The 22,315-nt window shown below is 41.8% G+C and overlaps 1 protein-coding gene across 1 annotated transcript in view; it reads left to right on the top strand.

Annotated features, from left to right (window-relative positions):
* The window catches only part of Slc9a9 (solute carrier family 9 member A9), a 549,322-nt gene that overhangs the window by 326,608 nt on the left and 200,399 nt on the right, over positions 1–22,315 (top strand). The window contains exons 10-11 of the mRNA XM_059268372.1: positions 2,098–2,211; positions 3,613–3,724. Of these exons, the coding sequence (XP_059124355.1) occupies positions 2,098–2,211; positions 3,613–3,724 (226 nt within the window). The remainder of the gene's footprint in view (positions 1–2,097; positions 2,212–3,612; positions 3,725–22,315) is intronic.

Here is a 22,315-nt window from a genome sequence, read left to right on the forward strand (position 1 = left end):
AGTCACCATGCCTGTCTGTATCCTTGAACACATGGATTTCTGCCTCTGGAATGCTAGGATTAAAGGCATGTGCTACCACTGTCTATCCTTTATGTTTAATATTGTGGCTGCTCTGTCTCTGACCCCAGATAAGTTTATTAGCATGCACAGTATTTGGGGGAATACAATACCACAGGAGATGTAGAGAAATGCATGGATCTGAGTTATCTGGTCCAGAATTCTATGCTCCATATCCAAGCTAGAGAGGCTTTAGAGGCCATAGAGGCTACGGAGAATGTGGTACACTCTAGAGGGAAACTAGTGTAACCACACAGAAGAGGCTGAATATATTCCTGGTCACAAAATGTCCTCTGAAGGGTGAAATACACTTGGAGTAGGTACATGAGAGACATTTTTAACTTTGTCTTGACATTTGCTTATCAGTGTTAAAAAGAGTGCTGCTAAGGACTGGGCATATTTCCACCCACGACCCACCCCCAAATTCAGATATAGGACCAATAGGATGCTACTTGGAGGTAAAGGCTTGGGAAGTAGTAAGGTCCTCATGGTGGATCCCTCATGATTTTAATCAGTCTTCCTATAAGAACAGACAGAAGAAAAGTAGACTTTTCTGTGAGCGCTTGCCACAAACAGGAATAAGTGAAAAGGAGACTTTCACCAGCATCAGATCAGCTGCCACTTCCATCTTGTACATCTCAACCTCCAGAATTGTGGGAAGTAAAAGCCTATTGTTTAATCCAGGCAGACTAGATCCTTTGTTAGGGCAGCTCACACCGACTAAAATGATGATCAGATCTTGCTGTGGGGAAAAATAAAGGCATAATGAGGTAGCAAAGGGTTCTCCATCTTCTGTATTCCCTGGCCCTACGTTTTCCGCAGCTATTTGAGTGACAGCATTTGTTTACATTAGCTGCCCTAGAGTGAGAGCAGAGTGCTCACAGAAATTGATGACGCTGCCACTGTGGAAAGACCATCTTGTTCCGAAGGAGCTGTGTCTTTTTTAATCCTTTTTTTCTATTACTGGTTTTAAATAATGTTTCTGACAAGATCCTGCTTCTCTTTCTGTCAACTGTCAGAGAACAGGTATTGGGCATTATTTGTGGGGCTGTAAATACATTACATGAAAAAATAATGAGTCCTCACAAAGTCAGGAGCAATGCCTCCAGAGACATTTACCTAACATGATTTATGTAGGTCCGGGAATGAAGTTTCAGAAACTTCCAAATGGAAAGCCTGGATCATAAAATAAAGTCTCTGCCAGATCCGACTCTGGTATAGCCCCTGGACACATTTCCCTTTTACTTTTAATATGGAAGTTAGAAAAACGCTTTTTATGTTCAACTTAAATTGTTTAGTTAATGGTCTAAGAATAACTCTAGGGAGCACCCCTCAGCATAGCATGTTATTACTCCATTCTTCCGACTGAACTTGATGGATCTATTGTGTTCTTGCTGCAGAAGCTGATCCCTGGGATTAATCATCCCCTTTACTAGCTAGAAATTGTAGACATTTAATGGATATATCTACATCCGTCAATTTAATGAGTCTCATTGTCTAGGGTTTGAAATAAACTAATCACTCTGATGTTAAAATATAATTGATGTTCTTCCTCATTCCAAGTTTTCTAGGTTTGTCTCTCCTGCCTGCCTGGAGAGGCCAATTTAGTTTTAAGCTGCTTTCTTCTCTTTAGTTCATTTAACTGGGGCCTTGGAACTCAAGCACATCTACTGTTTGAGGTACAGACAGGCTAAATAGTCTTATCCTCTTTACTGTGTCACAGCTTGAGCGAGCCACTTGACTTCTGCTTCCTTGACATCATAGTAGAAATTGTCATCGTAGTAGGAATTGTTCTGTTACCACCACCTGAGGTATCTCCGGAAGCCTGGCAGTTGACAATAATAGGACACTGGCATGACTGTGGCATGAATCACTGGGCAGAGAACCAAGGACATCAACTGACCTGATGGCGGGAGCTCAAGGCCCAAGTGGTGGCTTGCCACAGGAAGGAGGATTGCCCGGTCGTCAAAGTTACAGTAAACAAGCCGCACACAAATCTGAGTCATAATCAGTCAGACTGGGTCTCTGTTTTGGTTTCAGCTGTTTGAATTTATGAACTTCCTGGCTGAGAATGTCATCTTCTGCTACATGGGCCTGGCTCTCTTCACCTTCCAGAATCACATTTTCAACGCTCTTTTTATACTTGGAGCCTTTGTATCCTTTGAAGAAAAATGGTTAAACCTTTTTCCTAGTAGAACTTTGAAGACATCATAGAAGTCAACATGACAGTGGGTACTATCAACATCAAAAGCATTATGTGCATGCAAGTTTATTTCCATCAAATAACACCTTCTGGGATTGTGGAGTTAGCTCAGCCAGGGAAGTATTTGCCTTACAAGCACGAGGACCATAATTCAAAGCCCAGAATCTTAAAAAAAAAAAAAAAAAAAAAAAAAAAAGCTGGCCACGGTGGTACATGCTTGTAATCCCAGTTCTGGAGAGGCAGAGACATGTGAATCTCTAGGACCTGCTGGCCAGGAAGCCTAATCTAATCAGTAAGTTACACGGTTACAGGCATGCATATGTACACACACACACACACACACAAACACAGATATCATTTCCTCCCTAGGAGAATAGCCAAAGCGAGACCCCACTTTTAATACAGAAGGTACTCCTTCTGCAGGGGCTGGAGTAGGAGGCAACCCCCATGGAAGCAAGTATCTGGCCACAGGGAGACGGAGCAACTACCTGCACCTATTGTCCATACCACTTGGAAAATGGGATGCTGCCTCCGTCGGTCACAGGCAGATGATCTTAACTTCTGGAGAGCTTGTCATCTCCCTGTTCCCACTCTTCACCTGAATTTGGTGTCGGTCTCTCGCCACTGGGATTCTGTTGAACTCTCAAATTTCCTCTGAAACCTGGATCTTAGAAAGAAGGAAGTTATCTCACTCCAAATAGCTTCATCCTGCAGAGGACAAGCTAGAACAGACAGACCACCAAAGAAGGAACAGAGACAGTAGCAAAGGGAGGAAGCTTATGGCTGAGCTTTTCAGTAGATATTCACTTACGAGACTTCGACTTTAGGGAAGTCTCCTGAAGTAGCAGTTGTATTATATACGTTGACAGTCAGCTTTTCTCAAAATTAAATCCACTAAATGAAAAGGGTAAGCAAGCTTGCTAGAAACAGACACATGAACTGATGGGAAGTGAGACGGAAACCACCATCAGAAATAAATTTATTCTTTCCAAAGTGCTGTTGGAGAAGCTAATACCATCATACCGGGGCGTCGCTACCTCACAGCTTCCAGCAAAATTGAGGATAGAGTCAGTCACCAGCAACGTGAATGTGATGGGAAAATTTAGTGATTGAAATGGCATTGCAGAACCAACTTTCAGCCAAGCATATGTTCAAAGACAGACAGAGTTTTATGTCATCCTGGGAAGGAATTGACATTGAACGATGAATTTGGTGAGCGAGTTAGACATAGATGAGTTGTCATGTTTATACTTGTTTTCTGGGTCATATCATAGAGAAGCAGATGGACATGATAGCTGAGCTTGCTCCGTCAGCCCCTCTGCAGCAATGTTTTCCTCAATGTGTCCCACCAGCTAGCAATCTTTGTTGCCAGAGCCTGCAACATTTACCCCCTCTCCTTCCTCCTGAATCTGGGCAGGAAACAGAAGATCGCCTGGAACTTCCAGCACATGATGATGTTTTCAGGTATGTGACTCATTGTACTCTCATGCTGCTGCTCTCCCACCTCTGCAGAGCACAGAAAGTCATGGGGGACCTGAGTTTTCTTTACCCTTGGACCCAGCACCATGCTCATCCCTCAGTGCTGAGCAACAGGAAGTGCTCATTCCCAACGAGAAGGGAAGTTAAAGGGAATTTACTGGGGTGGCCTTGAGTATCTGACCAGAAGTGAGCCTCAGCTGAGCACTGGACTTCCCTCTGAGCTATCAGAGCAGTCACTGTACTGAGGAATTTAATTACAGTCTTCTCAGTTGCATGTCCCAGGATACAATATTGAAGGATGCCACCCTTCTCCCCATGCTTTTACCATCCATGCAGGACTCCAGAAACTTCTCCTGGTTACCACAAAGCTAATCAGATCCATGTAGGCTCAGTTATTAGGTGAAAAAAACATGTTAATTAAGCCCCAGCAGGTGCCCAAGAGTGGATCCAGGCTCTGTAATGCATGTTCTCATTGCTAAGATGTAAACAGAGGCTCTTTTCCAGAAGAGAATACAGCAAATGAGTTTTCTGACCACTGAACTATTCTGAGGGATTGCAGTTGCTTTCTATTTAATGATCTTCCCTGACTGGAAACAGAATTCAAAGACTCTGTTTATCTTCTATGTGTGTGCACACCTACAGTGCCTTTAGAAGAGTTCATGGGCAGGTCCATGACATTAAAGTGAAAGAAAATCTGCCATCAGAACAGTGCCAAGACAGTTGGGGCACCTAGGAAAACATGAACAAAGTGAGGGAAACCAATATTGATTGATATGCATTGTTTGCTGCTTATAATTCACCAGTCCTAGGATGCTAATATTAAGTTGTTTTGTGCATAGGATCTCTAACAGCTTAAGTAATTAGGCCAAGGACAGAAGCATTTACAATTCAGACTTCACCTCAGTGCCAACCAAGAGTTTTGAAATTCACATTTTAAAAATTATTTTATTATTTTATGAGTGTGAGTGTTTTGTCTTGTCTGCATAATGTCTACACCCCAAATGTGTGCTTAGTGCCTATGGAGGCCAGAAGAGGGTATCAGACCCCCTGGAACTGGAGTTATAGATGGTGATGAGCAACCATGTGGGTGCTAAGAATTGCACCCCCATTCTCTAGAAGAGCAGCCAGTGTTCTTAACCACTGAGCAATCTCTCCAGCCCCAAAATTAACATCCTTTAAAGTGGTCCTTGGAGTAGAAGGTTTGTTCCCTCCTTAATTCTGTGCTAGCCTGGCCCACAGAGCACTTGGTGCAGCTCCCAGGTTTGGAATTAGTTGTCTTATCAAATACAGGCACATGGAGATCCACAGTTAAAGTTTACCCTTCATAGGGCCTCTGGCAGGGCTTACTAACACTTCCAGACATGCTATGCTGAGAGAGTCATAAAGAAGTGAGGTGTCACTGGGCAGTGGCAGTGCATGCCTTTAATCCCAGCACTCAGGAGGCAGAGCCAGGTGGATCTCTGTGAGTTCGAGGCCAGCCTGGTCTACAGAGTGAGATCCAGGACAGGCACCAAAACTACACAGAGAAACTGTCTCGAAAAACCAAAAAAAAAAAAAAAAAAAAGGTGAGGTGTCAAATTGACAGTTATCCATGACTTAGGGCAGCATTGAACCTTGACAGTGTGCTACTTCTCTTGTGGGAAAGTAAAGGTAACCTTATTTACTTAAAACTTGAAAGCCAGCACTGGGTTGCGAAGTGTTTCCCATCAAAACATCCATAGCTTTCTTATCGATATCTTATTTAGAAAGCTTGGCATTTGATTACAAGCACTGTTTTATTAGACAAAGATGTTTTAGTAATAAATCAAGATTATAGACATGTGTGCAAACTCTCTGCTCAAATGGCCACCTGGCTTGATGGCTTCTTTGCGATTTGGCAATGTATAAGTTTGCTTAGTTATAGGATTGGAGCAGCAGAAAAACAAGCAAACAAACCTTAGTAGAGGCCAACAATGTGGTGTTTTCAGACAAGGACTTATCAGACAAGTCCACAATTTGATGGTGTCGTCATGATATTCTTTTTTTGAACCCTTTCTTTGATAAGTTCACATACGCATATAATAAATTTTTGGTCCTTTTTACCTCCCATTGCTCGCTGTCATCCCCCCTCCTCTCCACTAAAATTCTTTCTCTTTCTAACAAGTCCTCCTTCCCCTTTTGTGTCTTTTTTATTTAGTTTTTAATGACACAAGAGGCTTAATTGTAGTTGCTTGCATGAGCCTAAGCAGAGGGTAATGTACTGGATCCTGGGCAGTTTATCTGTGAATTCACACCCCCCAACAGTCATCAACGGTCCATAGTCCCTCGGTGGGGGAAGGTAGCTTGGCATATGGTCTAATGAACCCACACTTGGTAAAATGGTGATGGACCCAGTCTTATGCAGATCTTGTGCAGGTAACTATAGCAAAGATGAGTTCATGTGTACAACAACCAGATCAGGTCCAGAAGACATACAACACTTCCCCATCCTCTGGCTCTTACATTCTTCCTGCTTTCTCTTCCGCAATGTTCCTTGAGCATGAAGGAATTGATTTAGGGTTCCATTAAGACCATGGACTCAGCCGGGCGGTAGTGGCGCACGCCTTTAATCCCAGCACTCGGGAGGCAGAGCCAGGCGGATCTCTGTGAGTTCGAGGCCAGCCTGGGCTACCAAGTGAGTTCCAGGAAAGGCACAAAGCTACACAGAGAAACCCTGTCTTGAAAAACCAAAAAAAAAAAAAAAAAAAAAAAAAGACCATGGACTCTACTGTCAATTTTTCTCAGCCTTCTAAGCAGTTGTCTGTACAATGACTGCAGCTCACTGTCCGAAGAAGCTTCTCTGACAAAGACCGAGAGCAGCACTGATGGCTGGATATAAATGTAGCTAGTCAGAGGGTAGTTGATGCCATGTCCATTTAGCAAAACAACAGCAATAGGTTCCCCACTAGAGCCCATGACTGCTGCAGCCATGGGCTCACTACCAAGTTTACAGCATCAGGCATGAGTTCCTTCCTGTGCACCGGGCTGTAAATCCAATCATAATGTGGTTGGTTAGTTCATACTGGTCATGCCACTGTTGAGCACATCTTGCCTTTCAGTTTGTTATTGTAGTTCAAGGGGTCCACAGCTGGGTAGGATTGTTGCTGGCTTTCTCCCACAGTGTAATACATCCTGACATGGTAAAATATAGTCAGCAGAGAGGAGGCTCCCAGATCAACTCCACTTAACTTCTCTGTGTTCTGTAACCCAAGCCTGTAGCACCTTCAACAATGGGGTCTTATCATCTAGTTCTGGTGGGAAACCAAGAAATGCAAACCAAACAATATTCAGTATCGTTTGGGGGCTTCTGGGGCCTCCTTGACCAACAACTCATCATAGGGAGGTAGCTCACAGCTGGTACTAGGTTTGTCATTTAATAGCCTTCAGCTTCTAGGGGAATATTATCTATCCATAGTACATCTACTTACACCATGTGAGAGGAAGTGTGTGTGTGTGTGTGTGTGTGTGTGTGTGTGTGTGTGTGTGTGTGTGTTAAATGCTCTCACATTCTAAAAGGTAAACAAGACTCCTTAACCCTGATGGAGTTGAAATGCTTGGTTTCATTCATGGGGATGCTGGTTACTCACTACTACAACCAATAGACTAGCAAATCTAAGCTTCAAGACGCTTACCTCTATGTGACCCTGGTGTACAGAGAATGTTGTGAGTTTTCAGCATCTGCCTCACTTGCCAAGCACTGACTGAAATGAATCTGAGCAATACAGAGATTAAGTTACTTCTACATGTTTTTAATAATAATTTTCGTACAAGTGAATAATATTCATAGTATTGCTTGGTATAGTCAAAAAAATACTGACATTCTCATTAAACAGCTGGCCTCTTTTTCAAACATTTTTCCATGTTACATAACTATGTGATGGGGCCCAATGATGCCACAAGTCAGAAGTCACATTTTGTCTTCCCAGAGCCTTTGAAACTCATGGCTGGAGCAAGACAGGCAGAGATGAACAGCCTTTGTTTCTTGGTTGTTATTTTGTTTCATTTTTTCCCTTTAATTTTTTTTGTGAATAGACATAACATAAACTTCATCATCTTAAACGCACAGTTATTAGATGCATTCCTAAATTGTGTGATGATCACCACCCAGAGCCATGTTCTTTTCATCTCCTAAAATGGAAACTGTATGTATTAAACAAAAGCTCCCCAACCCCCTAGAAACTACCGTATTACTTTCTGCTTCTGTGATTTTTGACTGCTGTGGTTTCCTCATTTAAATGTAATTGTGCTATTTTGTCTTTTGTGACTGCCTCGGCATAGTGTCCTCAGTGTTTGTCACTGTTGTAGAATAATACAGAATTTCCTTCCTTTTCAAGTTGAATGATAGTCCCTTATGTATGTGTATAAATAGCATTTATTGCTTATCCAATCATCTACCACTCTTGGGTTTCTTTTTTTCTTTTAGATAGTACAAAACAATCCTGCTATGAACATGGGTACACAAATCTCTTTTAAAAACCCTGCTGGCAATTATAAATATATATCCAGAAGTAGAATTGCTGAATTATACGGCAATTCTACCTGCTAATTATTTGGGGAACTGCCATACCATCTTCCATAGCAGCTGTAATGTTTCATAGTCCCACCAATGGACTCAAGGGTCCCGATCTCTCTACACCATCACCAACGCGTGTTCACTTGTCTTTTATGGGAGCCATGCTCACTGTATGAGGTGGCAGCACATTGTTTTGATTTACATTTCCTTGCTTACGTGAAGTGTTGAGCATCTTTTCAGGAACACTTTGGCCATCCACCTTTTTACTCATCTCAAATCAAGTCTTGTCTTTTGGTCAACAATTTTCAAATATTCTGTTTCCTAGATATTGGCCTCTTATAAGATAGATAATTTGCAAATGTTCTCTCCCATTCCATTTGTTTCTGTCATGCTGTGCTTATATTGTCTTTTGATACACAATGCTTTTTAAACTTTTCATGAAGTCTAGTCTGTTATTTAATTTTGTCCTCTATTCCTTTGGTGTTCTACCACAGTAACCATTGCCAAATCTGATGTCACAAGGATTGTGCCCTGTATTCTCCAAAGAATGTTATAGTTTTAAGCTTTGCTTAGTTCTTGGTACATTTTGTATATGTCTAATTTGGGAGTACACCTTCATTCTTTTACACCTGAATATCCAGTTGTCCCACTATCATTTGTTCAAAACTGCACTTGCTTTTTGACTGACCTTGGCAGTTTTATGTGAGAGTTTATTGTTGTGTTGTTGTTTTATTCTGCCCCATATGTTTGTCTTTTGCCTGCATCACACTGTTGAGATGATTGAAAGTGTGTGTGTGCCTGCGTGGGGTGGGGGGAGGACTATAGGACAACCTGGGGTGTTATTCCTCAAGCAACACCTAACCATTTTTTTTTAACCACATCTCACACTGGCCTAGAACTCACCCACTAAATTAGGCTGGCTATCTAATGATCCCCAGGTAGCTGCCTGTCTCTTCATCTCCGGCATTGGAATTGCAAGTGCACACTACCATGCCCAGACTTTTCTTTTTAACACAGCTCTGAGGATTAAACTCTAGTCTCATGCTATCCCCACAGCCGTTACTGAAGTTGTTCAAGCCGTCAAGTTTGTGAGTGAGTTTTAGAAACATGGAAGCTTGAGTCCTCTTATTTTGTTTTGTTTGGTTTTTCAAGATTATTTTGATTATGGAGGGCTGAGGAGGTACATTGAGATTCATATGGATTTTCTATTTTTGCAAAGAAAATAGTCATTTGGGGTTTTGATAAACATCAAATTAGGTAGTATTGCTAATCTTAATGTTAAATCTTACAGTTCATGAGCAGGGAAAGTGTTTTCATTTATTCCTGATTTTAAATTAGTTTACCATTTTATAATTTTAATTTCATCACATTGGTTAATATCTAAGTAATATTTTCCTTTTTCTGCTGTCGTAAATGGAATTACTTTTATAATTTCCCTTTCAGGTTTTCATTGTTGGTTTATTAAAATGCATCTGACATTTGTGCATTAATTCTGCATCTTTCTCTTTGGCTGAATTCATTTGTTATCTGCAATAGCTTTTGTGTATGTGTATGGAATCTATAGGATTTTCTACATACAAAATCTTCTCAAGTCTGTGAACAGGAGTTATTTTACTTCCTTTTTGACTTGGATAACTTTATTCCTTTTTCTTCATTATTTGTTCTGGATAGAAGTCCAAGTACTGTGTTGAATAGAAGGGGTGAGAGTGGGCAGCCTTTGCTTTCTTCTGAACAGAGGGGGAGCTTCTACTACCAATCATATTTGATGTCATTCTTTCACATATGGCTTTTATGATGTTGAAATGATTTTCTTCTATTTCTAGTGTGCTGAGCATCTTTTAGTCATGAAATGCTGGTGAGAGGCTAGCAAAGTGGTTCAGTGGGTAAAGGTGCTTACCACTAAGCCTGACAACATGAATTCAATTCCTCGGACCCATGTGGCAAAAGTAGAGAACACATTCTTAAATGTTGAAAGTTATCCCCTGACTTGTGCGTACACACACACACACACACACACACACACACACACACACACACCTCTAAATAAAATAACTTTAAAAGAAAGCCAGTAAACTGGACCAAACGCTTTTCCTATATGAATTGAAGTCATTGTGTGATTTGCCCCCTTCATTCTGTTGATACAGTGTTGAGCCGTCTTTCTGCTCTAAGAATGAATCTCACTTGGATGTGATGAAGAATTCTTGCAATGTGGTGTTGAATTTGAGTTAAGGTTTCTTCTTTCAATAGTCAGAAGGGATGTCAGCCCACTAGTTTACGTGTTGTGTCTTTGCCTGGCATTGGTGTGAGAACCGTGCTGGCCTTACAGAGTGAGCTAAGGGGTGTTTGCTCTTCCTCGCTTTCTTTACAGGAGTCTGCAGGGTAAGTGTTCGTTTTTCTTTAGCACTTGGCAGAATTCACCCACGAAGCCACCAGAGCTTGCAATTTTCTTTCTCAGGAGAGACTTATTACTGGTTGAATCTTCTAACAGTTATGGGTCTGTTCAGATTTTCTGCTCATCTTTAGTGAGTGTTGTGTTTCTACTCATTTATCCATTACATTCAATTACTCATAGAACTTCCTTACAATTCTTACATTTCTACAATGGATGGTAATGTCCCCATTTTCATTTTTATTTTATCAATTTGAATTTTCTTTCATTTCTTAGTACATCGAGCTTAAGGATTGTCAGTTTTGTTGACCTTTTCCAACCAGCTTATGATTGCATTTATTTTCCCTGTAGTACCTCTAGCCTCTGTTTCATTTATCTCTGCTCCAAACTTTATTATTTCCTCCTATCTGGTAGCTTCAGGCTTTTTTTTCTAGTTCTTCAAATCACAAGGTTTGTTTGTTTGTTGGGCTGTTGGCTCAAGATCTTTCTTGTGTTAATGGATTAATAGCTACATATTTCTGCCTTCTTTTCATTGTGCCTTGAAGATCTTGCTATGTGTTTTTATTCTCATCCATCTCTTATAATTTCCTACATCTTGCTCTGATACCATCTTTAATTTATGGTTGCCTGTATGCCTGCCCAAGTATATGTCATGTGTGCACAAATACCCAGAGTCCAGAAAAGCCTGTTGGATCCCCTAGTCCTGGAGTTACAGTAAATTATGAGTCATCTGATGTGGGTGCTGGTCACTGAAATGGAGTCCTCTGGAAGAGCAGCAAGTGCTCTTAACCACTGAACATCTCACCAGCCTTTCAGACTCTGAACTTTCTGCTGAGCAATCCGCTAACCATCTAACCAATGACTCTGCATGTGGTAAGTCATGGAGTCCAGCTTTTAAGAAACCCTTCCTTTGTGTGTGTGTGTGTGTGTGTGTGTGTGTGTGTGTGTGTGTGTGTGTATGTCTTTCAAAAACTAAATATAATGTCTTCTCAGTGTCTATCTGTTTGGGTTCACCTTAGTTGAAGTTCATTGGGTTTCTCAGATATTTATAGCCATGACTTTTATCAAACACACAGGGGAGGATTCCCCTGCCCCATTATTTCTTTGAGTGTGCTCCTTGACCTTTCTCTTTTCTAATAATGTGTCTGCTTGATGACAACCTATCCTTAGGCTCTTGGTACTTTCCTATCTTTTTCCACCTTTTTTCTCGGTCTCAGTAGCATCCCTAACCCACTCAGTGATCTTCTACGTGCTCAAATCTGCCTTGGAATTGCTCTAGTGAATTTATATTTGAGTAACTGTGCTTCCCAGCTCCAGAAGCTTTCTTACTTCTCTAGGTTCTCTGCTTGTTTAATATTTATATTCTGCTCATACATACACTGCGGTGGTTTTAAAAAAGAATGTCCTCCAGAGATTGGTATTTCAGTACTTGGTTCCCAACTGGTGGTCTGTTTGGGGGAGGTTTAGGTGGTGCAGCCTGCTTTGGGAAGCATGTCACTGGAAGAGGGCTTTGAGATTATACAGCCTCACCCTACATCCAATGTGATCCCTCTGGTTCAAGATGTGAGGCCTCCTACCGCTATGTCTGCTCTTTGCTGCCATGCTTCCCTGGCATAATGGACTCTTATCCTTCTGAACTATAAGCCAAAATAAACTTTCTTCCTCAAGTTGCCTTCATCATGGTGTTTTATCACAGCCACAGCAAAGTAACTAACATACACACCATTTTCTGGACTCTTTCCATATCTTCCTTTGCATCAGAGTCTTTTAAAGGTAGTTGTTTCCGTTACTGTTAACATAATCTTCTATCAAGTCTTTTTCTGTTGATTCTTCTTGCAAATAGCTGGTAAAAGTGAGAATAGACTTCTTTTTGTTGTAGTTGGAAATTAAACATTTTAATCTGATATTTTTTGATAACTTTGGAAAGCACATGTGCCCCCTGCCCTGGGTTTGCTTTCTTTTGTCATTGTTGTTTATATTTGCTTTTAAATTTAATTTAATTTTAGTTTATACTTATTTATTTTAGCTTGAGTAGGCTGTCCTTTTGGAAAGGGTCAACCCAAGCTATAAGCATCTCAGGTCCTTCCAAGCTGTGGCTTTTTGAGCTTGTGCAATGACCTTCTAATTTCACTTCAATATGCAGTTATTTTTTTAATGTCCTGGTCTTTAATGTATAGCTCCCGAATGGAGAAAAGGAGAAAGACAAAAGAGGCAACATAAAAGGACTCTCACCCTTTAAATCTCCAGGAACTCACTTCAACCAAAAAGCCAGGAGCTTGTAATGGCGAGCAGAGGGGAAGTAGCCATAGCTGCTGGCCTCTGTTTGTCCCCTTGTGATGACGGCCAGCAGTCAGCTTTCAGAGCACAAATCCATGACATCAGCCTGCTGGCTCCTTCCAGCTGTTTAGAAGCAGCTGCAGAATCTCACATGTCACTGCCTGTGCTTTGATGGACAACTGTCACTATACTGTCCCAATGCGCTTTCCATTGCTGTGATAGAAACAATGACCAAAAGCAACTTAAGGAACTTGGGGAGGAAGGGGTTTAGTTGGCTTACATGTCCCTGTCTCTACATGTTCATCATTGAGAGAAGCCAAGACAAGTCCCCAAGGCCTGGAGGCAGGAGCTGATGCAGAGATCATGGAGGAATGCTGCTCAATGATTTGCTCTCCAAGACTTCCTCAGCCTACTTTCTTGTATATCCCAAGACCACCTGCCCTAGAGTAGCACCACACACAGTGGTCTGCCCACCCCCCACCACACACACATCAATCATTAAACAATAAAATGCCCCAAAGACATGTCTACCATTCAATCCGGTAGAGGGATTCTCTCAGCTGAGGCTCCCTCTTCCCAGGTGAACATGACTTCTGTCAGGCTGACAAAACTAACCAGTATGTACACTAAGAGAAAAAAAGTGATCAGACTTATCACAATTTATTGTCCAAAGCTTGTACTGGATATCCCAAATCTTCCAATTCTAAAGAACCAAAAGCAGTTACATCAGACACATCCCACCAGTATAATTGTTGTCCGGGTGAAGAGAGAGATCCCTGTTCTTTCCACTCTGCATCTTCCCAGAATTTCCCTATTGGACCATGTAGAGACAGGGAGAAGCTGGGCATCCTGCTTACAATCTCACAACAAATTAAAGAAATAATTGTGAGTTGAACCCAGCCTGTTGACTTTGAATTTAGAATCTTGTCTATATGATACTACCTCAGATTTACCCTTAAGGTAATGAGAACGTAAGTTAAATTAAAGCCATGTCTTTCCTAAAGCAAGCCAACCCCAGCATGTGTGGCATGTCCCTCCTTGTCTAGTTCACAAAATGTTAACCATTAACTCAAAGGTACAGGCTGAGACTTCTCTACTAGTGAGTACCACACATAAGGTGACATTTCTCCGAAGAATGTACCACACACTCATCTTTGATTTCCTGCATGGATTCTGACAGCTATAGCTCACTCAGAGCTTAAAGTTTACAGTTTCCTATTTGCCAGGAAACGTGTGTGTGTGTATGTGTGTGTGTGTGTGTGTGTGTGTGCTCATGTTCACATACATGTGTGTATGTGTTGTGCGTGAATGTGCACACGTGAACATGCATGTGAGAGAGAGCAGAAACTAGCCAAGTGGGCTAGGCCGACTGGTGGGTGAGCCCCAGAGATCTTCCAGTCTCCACATCTCCGGAGTTAGGATTATAAGCAGGCACTGTGCCTGTCATTTTTTTTAATGGGTTCTTGAAATCAAAGTCAGGTCCTCATACTTGCAAAGCAAGCACTTTTCTGACTAAGACATATCCCAAGGCCCTGAAAACAAAGAATTCTAAAGGTCAACATAACATCACTGGAGCCATAGGAAGGGATTTGCAAAGAGACGCAAACAACACACCATCTCTGAGTAAACGAGAGTAAGACCTGCTAGCACCAGGAGGAAAATGCAGCCACCTTAAAAGATACTCGCTTCAAATGGAGACTGATGTTGATGATGCCTGGAGTGCCGGGGGCCATCTGGTGAGGTATGACATCAGTAGTCCTCTGACAGAATCTAGTTGCCCACACTTCACAAATAAATTTAGATGGGACCTTTCTTTGCCTAACTCAACCATTTTATAAGAGGTCCTTTGTGAAGAAAACCAATAATGATTTTCTAAAATGTGAATGTAAATTTTTTATTGAAAATATTTTTTTCTCACATAATATACCTTGATGATGGTTTCCCCTCCACCTGTTCCTCCCAGTTCTTCACTACCTCCTCTCCCATCCTGATCCACCCCCTTTCTGTCTATCCTTCCAAAACAAAGAGGCATCTAAGGGACAGTAATAAGATAACAGATAAAATAAAACAAAATAAACATATTGGAATAAGACAAAGCAGACAAACAGGAGGGACAGAGCCCAAGAAAAAGCACAAGAAACAAGAAACAAATATATATACACACACACACACACACACACACACACACACACACACACAGAAATTCACTCATTCACACACTTGGGAATCCCATGAAACTGGAAAAAGCTAGAAACCATAATATATACACAAAGGACCTGTAGGGGAGAGAGAGAAAGAAAGAGAGAGAGAGAGAGAGAGAGAGAGAGAGAGAGAGAGAGAGAGAGAGAGAGAGAGAGAATATATGCATATACATATATATGTATATATGTGTTAAATAAAAATAAGAATTTATTTTTTAAAGCCCTGACATGACATTATTAAACAAGGCACCAACAAAGGTATCACTGAGTTTATTTTCTTTTCGTTTTTTTTTTTTTTGTAGTAGTCTGGGCTGGCATCTGTGCTCTCTTTGAGTCCGCAGGACATCTGACCAGGCTTTTAAGGTCTCCACTGAGAAGTCAGGTGTAATTCCAATATGCCTGTCTTTATATGTTACCTGGTCTTTTTCCTTTGTAGCTTTTAATAGTCTTTCTTTGTTCTGTACATTTAGTGTTTGATTATTATGTGCCAAAAGAAATTTCTTTTCTGGTTCAGTCTACTAGTTTAGTCAGAAACACTTTCTGTGCCTTTGACTGGGGCTTCTTCTCCTTCCTGTGTTCTCACTGCCTTAGATTTGATCTTCTCACAGTATCCCGGATTCCTTGGAGGTTTTGGGCCAGGATTTTTTTTAATATTTTCTTTGACAGAGGTATCCTGTAGCCAGGTGCTCATTTCTTCTATTGTGTCTTAAGTGCCCTGTGGTTCTCTCTTCCACATCTTGTGTTCTGTTGGTGAGGCTTTCCTCTGAGGTTCCTGTTCCAGTTCCGAAATGTTTCATTTCCAGATTTCCCTCAGTTTGGGTTTTCTTATTGATTCTGTTTCTGCTTTCAGATCTTAAACTGTTTTATCCATTTCCTTTGACTGTTGGTACTGTCATAGATTTCTTTAAGGGATTTATTCATTTCCTCTTTATGCATCTCTATCATCTTCATACAGGCTGTTTTAAGGTCTTTTCCTTATATTTCAGATATGTTAGTGTAACATGAATCTTAAAAGGTCTTATTAATAGAACCAGAGCCAGGTATTGGGGGGAATGCTGAAAGAATAGAGAAACAGAACAAGCCACAGCTAAACTCACCTCAACAACTCCTCATTGGATCCTGTTTCCACGAACCTTCAGACTGAAAGCTTCTGAGTCCTCACCCAAATGGATCTCAGCTGAACTGTTCAAAAGCCTAAAAGCTTAAAAGCCCTAGTTCCTGGTCCTCATGCCTTATACACCTTTCTGCTCCTGCCATCACTTCCTGGAATCTCAAGTGCTGGGATTAAAGGTATGTGTCACCATGCCTGGCTGTTTCCAGTGTGTCCTTGAACTCACAGAGATCTGGATGGATCTCTGCCTCTAGAATGCTAGGATTAAAGGCGTGTGCTACCACTGCCTAACCTCTATGTTTAATATAGTGGCTGTTCTGTTCTCTGACCCCCAGATAAGTTTATTGGGGTGCACAATATATCAACCACATTTCCCCTTTTTCATTTAAAATAAAAAAGTTGTAAGTAATATAAGAATAAGTATATACAGTAAGTATATACACTATATACAGTCAAGAATTATATTAACAATGTCTAGTCCATTAACATTTGACAGATTCGGACAAAATGTCCACTATGGGCTTGGTGAGGTGAGGTTATGGCTTTCCGTATTTCCCTGATCTCTGTAAGGCTTTAACCCAAATTTCTGGCTCCATGTTTTTTATTTAATAAGACAATTTAGAAATTCATCTACATGTTAGAATAGTAAAGGTAGGGTTGCTGGACTCTAGTGGAGACATACTGTTCTGGCTATTTATTGATTGTGTTTATGCTGGCAACTAGGTATCTGGGTTTTGGAAGATTATAATTCTAGGTGATGATATCTGGTCACCAGGTAGGTTGTTGTTGTTGTACTGTTTTGTTTGTTTGTTTGTTTGTTGTTTTGGTTTTTTCTTGGTTTCTGTTGCCCTCTCTAGTTCTTAGGAGGATATAGTGGCTGTGTGTTGCCTGATAGATTCTTCTGGGATCCTGATAGGTGTGACCACTGGGGATTCCAGGTAAATGTGTTTCTACTATAGCTAACACCTAGAAATGGAAGAATTGGGGGGGCACACTCCTGGAGGGAATCAGGGTATTCCACTAAGATCTACATAATCCTCTGAGATGGGGGGGTACAGAAAGTGAGAGACTCAACAGGTAGTCTGTTAAAGAGCTGGGATGAGACTGGGGGATTGGACTTGGAGCAGAGGAAGGAGAGTGAAGATTTGAAGCTAGCTTTCCTGCTTGGTGGGCCTACTTTCTTCTCTAGCAGGTTTGGCTGGCAGGTTCCCAGAGAATACCTGCTGGAATTGCAGGCTAGGAAAACAGTGGGAAATGAGTTGAGTGGGAAATAATGAGTGGGAAAGAAGGTTGGAGGAAATGATCTGTGTGATCTGCTGGAGATGTGGTCAAAGAAGAGAGGGGATGCTGCAGCAGGTAGTCTGCTACAAAGTTGTGAGTGAGCCTGGAACATTTGATTTAGAGCAGGGGAGAGAGAGGCGATGATCTGCAGATAGCTGACCTGCTTCCCTGGCTGGCATGATCTGTGGATTCCAAAGAAATGTCTGCTGGTGTTGAGGCCTGAGATAATGGGATGAGTGCCAGGGTGGAAGGGTGGAGGAGAAGGTCATGTGATGTAGGCAGAGTTTTTTTTGGTCAGGACCACCTGCTCCCAAATAACCACACAGAGACTTCTTATTAATTACAAATGCTCGGCCATTAGCTTAGGCTTGTTTTCAGCTAGCTCTTATACCTTAAATTAACCCATTTCTATTTATCTATGTGCTTCTCCAAGGCTCATTATCTCATGTACTTACTTCCTATCCTGCTGACTCTGTGTCTCATGACATCTCCTCTGACTTCGCCCTTCTTCCTCCCGGCATCCTCTGGATCTTGCTGTCCTGCCTTTACATCCTGCCTAGCTACCGGCCAGTCAGCTCTTTTATTAAACAAATCAGAGGGCACCTTAGCAAAGACATATCTTCACAGTATACAGAAAGATTATTCCATAACAATGTGATCAGTTGGAGATGGGGACAGAGAAGGAGGAGAGGCTGCAGCAGGTGGGTCTGCTCCAGAGCCAGGGTGAGAACGAGGGGATTGGATTTGGAGGAGAAGAGGCAAAAGTGAGGATCTGAAGTCAGCCTACCTGCTTCCCTGGCCAGAGTCATACAATCATCTTTCTATATGGTCACCCAGCTATTCCCTCAGCACACATTTGTCAGCCAGTGCATGCTCTAAGGTGGGTGGGTATTCAGGTAAACAAAGACAAAGGTGCCTTTGTGAGAGAGATTTGACTTGGCTTAGCCCACTAAGTCCATACACTTCAGACTCAAATGTCAATCACATAGAAACCTTAGCTTTCTGCTTCAGTCGATGGTGCCTACCATTTGCTAAATCTCCTATTTATCCGCCCTTACCATTTGCACACCTTTTGGCATTCGGCAGGAGGGAAAAGAATGTTTAAAGCAGACATGAGTTCTTTGTGAACTTAGTGGACTTAACCTTAACTTTCTTCTTTGTACCATAGTTCAGATCCTGGGGAAAACGCCAACAAAGTGTTCTGACTTGTGTAGATATACTCATGTAGTCTCTATGTATTTATTCTCATTCAAGAGAGCCATATGTAGGCTTTAGGCTCCTTAAAACCTGGCAAAACCTACCTCCAAATGTAGATGAACCAAGGGATATAGGGCTGGAGAGATGGGTTAAGAGCTCTAGCTGCTCATCCAGAGGACCTGGGTTCAAGTCCCAGCACCTATATGGTGACTTACAACTGCCCCTAACTCCAGATTCAAGGGATCTGAATGCTTCTTCTGGCCTCCATGGACACCGGGCAAACACATGGTGTACAGAATAGATGCAGGCAAAACATGTAGATGGCCTAGCAATGTTTCTGAGTGAAGCACTCATTGTTCGTGGATGATTCGGAGATGGTTGCCCTCTCCCAAGCCTCCATCCCTTACCTCCAAAACAACTGGACTAACAAAACAACAGAAAGACTGCAGACTGAATTTCTCATCTACAATCCCCCATGGAATTTCATCAATATAGTCTAGTAGTGTGTATACATACAGCCTTGAAACAGTAAAGTGGTACATGGATCATGAACACCAGGTAAGGAATCTGGACCCACTGTTTGTCTTCTCTGTCTTAAGGAGTTTTTAATGATGACAGTTCTATTGGTAGTTCAGATGCTGTTAAAGAGTCAATCAAAGAGGTTAATCCTGAGACATATTTAAGACTTCCTTTAAATTCAAGGCCAGGAGGCTGTGACCACTCTGGTGTATCCTGTGACATCCAGGACAAAGGGCTTAAGCAGAATGCTAAACTCCCTTGAAACCTCTGCTTCTGATCCCAAGCACAGCCCTAGTAATGCTCCCATGAACAGCCCCACCCCAGCTCTCAGCTCCCTCAAAACCAAAGAGGCTGCTCTCTGTAGTTTAAATTAAAGGAGGAGATGTGTTTCGCACAAATTAGCTTCCCTATTGATGTGGTGCATATTACAAAGATCAGTCTTCTTGTTTTAATTCAAATCCATGTGCTGCAATTTTTATTTAATTTAAAACTAAATAAGAGCCAGGAGCTGATAGAAGGAGGGGAAATGCCAAGCCTAATTGAGCCCTGGCAGCCTTCTTGGAACCACTGATTTGGGAACCGTAGACTCCTGGGTGGAGGAGCTCCCATGCAGAGATGATCTGCTTATCTGGCTGAGGGGGAGGCTAGAGAAGCATGGTTGCAGAAGCCAGAGGGTGTGACAAGGAGCATCCTTCCTTGAATTCATCCCCTTTTGCTGCACTTGGAAGAAGACATAGAGGCCAAGATGTAGCCTCTCACAAAAACCAAGATGAGCTTTAACTAGGGAAATGTGACCACAATGTAGATTTGTATGGCAATGCATCCCTCAGCTCATCACACAGTCACCAGAACTACAATGCCAAGTCCACCAAGCTTTGCTGATTGTGTTCACTGTCCATTCCATCATCCACTGGCACATGGTAATGTTTTAATAGCTGCCAGCACTGAAGGAAGAGGAGATAGATGTGGAAGAAGAACTTGAAAGTCATTTTTTTCATCAACATTTATTGTTGTGTAAATGTGAACATTCCCACTAATTCCAGTGGAGTGCTGTGTTCTTCAGCTTATGGTCAATGGAAGAACCACTGCAAAGCTGGAGGCCACCTTGCCTAGTGTCATTTTGTGAAACACCAATCATCCATGATCTGGATTCCATTTGAGACTCTAGCACAAAAGTATTGTATCTAGAAATCAGCCAAGAAGAGAACACAAATGGGAATGAGCATGGATTAGTCAGTCTTATGGCATTGTGTCAAAACGACTATTAGTTCACGGTTTCAGAGAGTTCAGTCTCTGGTCACTTGGTGCCATACACTTCAGGAGTGCATTGTAGTGGCAGGAAGCTGTAGCATAGGCTGCTTGTCACTCCTTGGTTGACAGAGAGCAGACAGTACCCACAGGAGGGACCAAGGATCTGTTCCTATGGACCGTCCCTCAGAGACCTACCTTTTCTATCTAGGTCTCTACTCCTAAAATGTCCACTCTCTCAAAGTAGCATGACCAGCTGGGAACCAAGTGTTTAAACCATGACCTATAGGAAATCTTTTCTATTCAAGCCATAGCTGAGGGATAAAATGAAGGCAAAGTGTGAAGAAGGCCACTGGATCAGCGGCATTAAGAAACAGAAACAGGAGTCTTTCCATATCTTTTGTGGACTAATGAAACTGTTAAAATGACTAGCCTCTCCCAGTCACCAGTTAGTGTCTAAAAGGGACATTTTCATGCTCTTCTAATCCTGAACACCTCTGCTAAATCTCTGTGACAAAAATAAATAAATAAATTACTCTGCAAAATAAAAGAGTTGGATGATTAGCTTTAATTACCAACTCAACATAACCTAAAATCACCTGGGAAAAGAGCCTCAATGAGGGATTGTTTACTTAGGTATGGTCTGTAGGCCTATCTCTGGGGGCATATCTTAAATTAACTCATGTGGGAAGACCAAGCCCACTGTAGAAGGCAGGGGTTCCTGAACTGTATTAAGAGTAGAGGAACTGGAATGATCGCAGGCAAGCAAGCAAGCCAGTGGGTATGTATTCATTTCTTTCTGCTTTTGACTATGGATGTAATGTAATCAGCTATCTCAGTCTCCTGTGGCTGTGACTTCCCTGTAGACTTTAACATGGGATGGTGAGTTTAAAAAAAAAAATCTCCCCTAACTTTAACATGGGATTGTGAGTTAAGCCCTTTCTCCCCTAAGGTACTTTCTGTCCAAATATTTTTATCATAGCAAGGGAAATGGAACTAGAATAGAAAACAAGGACTTATTTGCTCACAGTTTCAGGGTTTCTGTCAATGGTCACTTGGCATTGTAGCTTCTGGGCCATTGGGAGGCGGAACATTATGGTGGGAACATGAAACGGAGCCTCTTACCTCATGGCAGATAGAATGCATAAAAGCAAAGGGAAAAGATCAAGAACAAAACGCCCTTCAAAGCCAAGTTCCTTCCCCTAACTAGGCCTTACCTCTCACCACCTCTCAATAAATGCCATCAAATTACAAATCTACCCATGTACCAACCCATTGAAGTCAGAGCCCTTCTGATCCTGTCACTTTTCAATGACTAGACCCACCAGGTGAAGACCAGCCTTCAATACATGAATCTTTGTGGCTCACACTTCATAGCTAAACCATACCAATACCCAAAGTGTAGTCCTCAACTGAGAAACCCCTTGAGGGCTTGTTATGAAGGCTGAGTTTAATCTCCATTCTAACAGAGTCTCCAGGTAATTCAAGTGTGTGTTCAGATTTGAGAAGAATGTTCCCCAAAGTCATTACAGTTCATGGCTTCTGTTCTGAGCCCATCTCTTCATCTCATTCCTCCCATGTTGTTGTGTTGTTTACAGGCTCATCCATCCACTGTGGCCTGTGGACCACATGCATTCAAGAATATCTGTGAATGCATCCCAACACACTTGTAGATGATACTGTCATGTTACAATGTCAAAAGATTGGACGTTCCTGCTAGCCACTCCTAGGTGCCTCCATTTGTCATCTGATCAGCATAGCATTATCTAGTTACTGAATGTCTTCCAGTCCATTCAGGCAAATCTCTCTCTTCTGACCCACC

The sequence above is a fragment of the Peromyscus eremicus genome, chromosome 7 (assembly GCF_949786415.1).
Source record: "Peromyscus eremicus chromosome 7, PerEre_H2_v1, whole genome shotgun sequence".
Lineage (NCBI taxonomy): Eukaryota > Metazoa > Chordata > Mammalia > Rodentia > Cricetidae > Peromyscus > Peromyscus eremicus.